This window comes from Chelon labrosus, assembly GCF_963514085.1.
Source record: "Chelon labrosus genome assembly, chromosome: 3".
In the NCBI taxonomy this organism is placed as follows: Eukaryota; Metazoa; Chordata; class Actinopteri; order Mugiliformes; family Mugilidae; genus Chelon; species Chelon labrosus.
In genome coordinates this window covers 15,174,167-15,180,166 of record NC_140339.1, presented here as the reverse complement: position 1 = coordinate 15,180,166, position 6,000 = coordinate 15,174,167, and the positions used below count along the sequence as shown (strand labels likewise).

The following is a 6,000-nucleotide window of genomic DNA, read 5'->3' as shown; positions in this document are numbered from 1 at the left end:
GGCCGTAGGGGGCTGGGGATTATCCCAGCTGTCATTGGACGAGAGGCGGGGGGTACACCCTGGACAGGTCGCCTGTCTATCACAAAAAATAAACAAACAATCATTAACAATCACATACATACGGCTAATTTAGAATCACTGATTCACCTGATAAGTGCGTCTGTGGACTGTGGGAGGAAGCCGGAGCGGCCAGGGGAAATCCAGAACAAGTTAACTCTGCACAGAAAGGTTCAAAACCCAGATCCTCCTCGCTGTGAGGCATCAGTGCTAACCACTACCTCACTGTGCCGACCAAATCAGGGCCGGAGTGAAAAAAATTTAAATAAATTTTGTAGTATTATGCGCCCCCCCTCCTCCCCCAAGCAGTAAAACTGCAGTTTACATCCACGCCTGTCCAGACTCAAATGTAGTGGAGGAAGGAATGTCGACAAAGATGACTTTTTATTACCAAGCACAATCACCTGAAGCTAAACATCAGCAAAACCACCGAGCTTCTGGTGGACTACCAAATTGTGAGATCTTGTAATAATTAGCAAGTCATTTCTGTGAGTTTTGGCAAAGTAATATGTTTTGTGTGGTGATTAACGCTGTACTTAGTTTATCCTCGAGTCCAACTGGACATATGCACCAATTTTGAAATGACCTTGTAAGGACCAGTGTGTAGGCTTTAGCATCACCACAAATGGAATATATTAGGTTTTCATTAGCTTTCATTAGCAAGTCCTCTTCCTCTGTTATGTTTTTAAAGCAGCCAAGAAAAAACAAACCAAACTCTAATGAGGGTCGTTTGCAATTTTTAAGTAAAGCCCACTGTGGCTTCTCCTATACGCTTGCAAAAGCAGAGTAGTATTTACTCGACTGCAATGTGCAACCCAGGGGTCGCGTTAACCGAATATTTTCCGTCATTGATTGTTTTTTTTAAAACTTTGACGGGAAAAAATCTGAAGGCCATCTGTGATTTTGACAGATTGCAATTCACACCCCTGACCACTTGGTGGCGAGTGACGTTAATTGGCTCTTGTCTCTAATCGCAGTTTCCATTCCAAACATCGCGGAACATTTGTCAGCGCACGACTTCCTGGTACACCGATTACACAGACGCACACGTCAGAGCTCGGCTAACCATAGACATATATACAATATATATGTAGCCGTTAGCGCTAGCAGTCTTGGTCCGAGTACCATTTAAAGTCAATACTATTCTGAAAAAGTACTTATAGTTAATGAAAATTTAATGCCATTGAATATGTCATTATTAGCATTTTAAAAAATGAAAGCGACTGGATTTTTATGACCCTGTCAGTCAAAATGACAGACAACTAAAAAGTCTAGCGCAACCTCTGGTGCAACCTCACCGCACTGGTCCTTTAAGGTCTTTCTGAGTGGTACACAAAAACATGACGTGTTGAGGAATAAAAACAAAATCTATAATTCAGTTATGGACATATTCAAAGCGCTACTGTCGACTCAGCGGCTGGATCTCTGTGCTGCAACTTTTAAAAAAAACCTTTAACTAAAACCCCAATGGGGCGCATTTAAACACGTGCACAGAGGGAACAGCGATAACATTTACTCTCTCACACACACACTGATATAATAATGCAGGTGTTTCCACACTGTTCAGATGGAATGATTTATTCATAATTATGATAGCATAATAAAACAATGAACATTGAAAGCACTGACAGTTGAACCCAAGGCCTCTCACACACAGCATGCACCACCCCGACCCCAGTGTCCACAGAGACACTGAACATCCTTAACGCCAAGACACTTCCAGCTTCTGGAAGTCGTCTTTTTTTTTAGTCTCTGTCCTGGTCAGTATTTTCTGCGTTCTTTTTTTTTTTTTTTTCTTTTTTTAATCCTTTAAATACATTTTGATATAAAAACAAGCCCACGTATGACAACCATGTTTGTGAACTGCCTCTCCCCCTTCTTCTCCTGTTAGTGTCCTGCCCACCCCTGCGCCACCGCTCCAGCCATGACAGCCCGGAGGACGAACATGATACTGGCCCCCGTAACCCCTCGCTTCCTGTTCACGTGCTCTTCACGGACACTTGGAAAAAAACAAAACAAAAAACAAAAGTCTCATGTGGCGATGGTGGAAGTGGGGGGAGACGGCACTAAAAAATAGTTTAATAACCTCCCTGAAAAAAAAAAAAAAGAAAGCAATAAAAAAAGTTTTTTAAAAAACGTAATAAAAAAAAAATGAAACCACAACAGTCCAATTAAAACAAGTGTTGGAGGGGAGTCTGGAGCTCTGTAGACTGGAGGCACTTTGGCACAGAGCGAAGGCCCCACACCTGACACCGCGACCGAGGGAAAGCAAGGAGGGAAGGAAGGATGGAATGACACAGAGCTGGGCTGAAAGGCATGCAGAGCCACATGGTGACACGGGGATCCAGGAATGATAAAGGGGTGGGGGTGTAGAAGAAAGAGCACCTGACAAACGTGGAGGAAAAGGCCAGCCTCCCCTCCAGTTAATGCCATGTTCAGGAGAGGAGGAGGAGGAGGAGGAGGGGAGGGAATACAAAGAAAGAAAAGGGATCTTTCAGGTAGACAAACTTGGACCAAGTGACAGAGAGAGAAAGAGAGAGAGGGAGAGAGAGAGAGGGAGAGAGAGGGAGAGAGCGTATGAGCAGCGGCAGGTTTAGAGGGAGGAAAGGGCAGTGGCCCATCGAGAGAGGAGGAAATTGTCTGGCAAAAGCTATACAACACAAACAGGAAAACAGTCCTAGTGTGGAAGCAGAAGACGGCTGGTGGACGCCTGAGGCTGGGGGAGGGGCACAGTATGGCAGTCCCACGGGTCAAGAGGTTGGGCAGGCAGGAGTAAGGTTCTCTGGTCCCTCTTCCTCCTCTTCCTCCTCCTCCTCCTCCTCCCATTTTTACAGCTGTGCTGGGCTGCGTCTTGCTCCCTCCCCTCCTCTGCCCAAATGCGCCTTCCATCTGCGCCCCCTCTTCACAGGTAGAGCTCCTTGGCTCTGATATGCTGCAGCTTCTCCCTCAGCATGCGGAAGGAGGGCCGCACCACGGCGTCCAGGGTCCAGCACTGCTTCATCAGGTCGTACACCACGGGCGGGCAGCCGTCGGGGGCGTCCATCTTGTACCCCTTCTCCACCCGGGGCACCACCTCTTTTAACGGCTGAGGGACACAGACAGCGCAGTGTTGACATTAGGCTCTCTGCTTCTTGATCAATATCTGACGCAACTGACTCAAAGGCACCGCAACATCCCAGGCAAAGGTTATTGTGACTGAATGTAAATGTGACACGTGGTGAAGCATGCGGAAACAATTAAGCTCCTAATTTACAGTACGCGTTGGGTAACATTTTCGTCACCTGCTCCAACAGTTTAATGGCGTAAATCTAATTATTTTGAGGTCAACGCTGGAGACCCAGACACTCCACTAGTCGTGCACAAAAAATAAATAAGAAAACCAAACACCAGTTGCGGTAAATAAAGCCTGCCATCTGCTGGCGTACCTCAGACGCTGGCGAGCGGCAGGAAGCTGGAGGAGGTACTTACAATTCTGGGGTAAGGCACACGGCCAAAGGAGTAAATCTCCCACAGTAGGATTCCATAACTCCACACATCCGACTTGGTGGAAAACCTCTGTTGGACGAAAAGAAAAGCCCAGATTCACACACTGTACGTAAAGGTATTCAGAGAGCAGGTTGTTTGTGAACCCAGCAAAATGTTATATAATCTTAATCTTATTTCTGAAGCTCAAGTAAGGAAATGAATACTTAAAAAATAGTACTTTCACAGCACGCTGCTACACTTAATATTAGATATTATATTTTCTAAATTTGGAAAATATGTCTAAGGACTCAAATTCCATAAAGCAATGGTGCATGCAACTGAAAAGACTAAAAGAAAATAACGTGGGGCAGCAAGCGTCCTCTCAGTCTCATAATTATAATAGTTATCATGAGACGATCTCCTTTTTCTGAAGGTACAAAGCAGTTCCAGATTAGTCCTCTTCACTGAAATACTTTGTCAAAGCAGATGATAGTCACTCTGACTGAAGCCTTTAAAGCACACTGTACGCTATGTATAATATAGCAACATACGTCATTTGTTAGCAGTCACACACTCACGCTAAGTGGGCAGAATAAATTTCTCTGGGTTAGAGCTTTATTTAAGTCTTCATCTGTGCTGGCAGTAATTCTTGTCTGCTTGACAGATGATTTGATTTAGGCGCCGCGAGAACACGTCCACTTGTTTTTACTGATCGGGAATTTACTCTGTGACGCTCATCTCGGTTAAACTGGGCTAATGACAAACTGAAGCTGACAGAAAGTATTGATACCATAATGATACAGCATAATGAGATGCATTAGACTGGGGTTATTAAAAAATAAACTTCCTGTCTTTCCTCCAATATGACACTTTTGAACCCGTTTTAAATCCCACCACCCTGTCGCTTAAATCCAAGTTATTGAAGCAGATTAATATAAAGGCCAAGAAAAAGGAACAGCACATCGGCCCAGGTCTGCTACCCCGTCCCTCATCCTCTCACCTTCTCTCTTAGTGCTTCGGGGGAGGTCCATTTGACAGGCAGCTTGGCAGTGTCCTGTATGGAGGAGGCCTCCTTCGTGAGGCCGAAGTCGCTGACCTTGGCGATGTTGTCGTCGGACACCAGCACGTTACGGGCTGCCAGGTCTCGGTGGACGAAGTTGTTGGCCTCCAGGTACTCCATCGCTTCACACACGTCACTGAAAGGAGGAAAGATGAGTGAGGAGTTGATGATTGAGAGGCCACAGGCGACTGCTGCTGCTGCTACTTTTATCGTCTGCTCTTTTCAGATCGCATCAAACAACAACTGCAGAGCGGAGAAGCTAGTCGGAAAGGAAAGCTATTATTCATTGTAAATTCACTCAGAGTAGTTTTAGTAAAATTGCAGCAAAAAAAAAAAACAAAACAAAAAAAAACACACATCATTTTATTCCTTCACTTGTTTTATGACAGTGCAGTAATAATATATTATTTAGCACTTTTTAATAGGTCAATTACTACACAGCTTTCCACAGAAAATTAAATATGAAATACTGAGCCGTGGTGATATTAATGCCAACTAATCTGTAAGTTTATTCTCATTTTACGGTAGAACTCACTGCACTGTAACAGGTTTCCAACTGTTAGATTAAAAATAAATGAAGAGTTTAAAACCCTTGACTTTTAGACAAAAGAGGCAATCAAAGCAAGCAACAGCATGACGGCTGCTCGAGTAAACAAACGGTTCTTTTATGCTTCCAGTCAAGAGTGTTACACTGTTCTTCAGAAACGCAGCTGAATCCCTGACAGCTAAAGCAGCAGCCGTTTAGCTCCAGACCCTGAAATGTGTTGAAAGCGTTTTGTACAAATCTGACTTACGGCTACAATCTTCAAGTACATGAGGAGAGATGAAGAGGACTCACAGTGAGAACTTGAGTAAACAGTCTCCCCCGAGAACAGTCCGTCCTCTGGAGCGGAGGTAGTCCACTAGGCTGCCCTGTGGCACAGTTCAGATTATTAGCGCAACATGTGGACACGACACTTACACCATCCTGCGCAGGTACACGTTTCAGCATGAACGGCCCAAGTGAAAAACAAATCCCTGACCCTGTGAGTGTTATCAGTTCTCAGCCGAGTTACAGTTGAAGAAAACCAATTTATCAGTTTTCAGATTCACACCTTTAGGGAGCCGTGGTGGCAAACAGAAGCCATGTGCAGAGAGACCAAAACTGGCTTATTTGAAGCCTCCACCTTAATAAATATAAAATTTCAGAATATAATATTGAACACAAAATTAACACAAAATAACTACAAAAGACTGATAGCAAGGTGTGCACCTTGGCAGCTTGTTGGTACCCCTAAAAATGTGAAGACTGACCTCTGTGAGTTAAAACCATTGGTGCATGAACATCTAAAGAAAGACGAGTTGAATAATGTGGACATGTGAATTTGCTGTATAGTACGGCTTGAACTGGTCAGGAATGATCCTTTCACTTGAACGTA

The 6,000-nt window shown here is 44.3% G+C and overlaps 1 protein-coding gene across 2 annotated transcripts in view; it reads right to left on the bottom strand.

Annotated features, from left to right (window-relative positions):
* Window positions 1–1,028: 1,028 nt before the first annotated feature.
* cskl (c-src tyrosine kinase-like) overlaps window positions 1,029–6,000 on the bottom strand; it is a 44,355-nt gene continuing 39,383 nt past the window's right edge. For both annotated transcript variants that reach the window (XM_084541671.1, XM_084541672.1), the window contains 4 exons: window positions 5,421–5,494; window positions 4,523–4,718; window positions 3,526–3,612; window positions 1,029–3,142 (listed from right to left, as the gene is read on the bottom strand). In XM_084541671.1, the coding sequence (XP_084397797.1) occupies window positions 2,960–3,142; window positions 3,526–3,612; window positions 4,523–4,718; window positions 5,421–5,494 (540 nt within the window). In that variant the 3' untranslated portion in view covers window positions 1,029–2,959. The remainder of the gene's footprint in view (window positions 3,143–3,525; window positions 3,613–4,522; window positions 4,719–5,420; window positions 5,495–6,000) is intronic.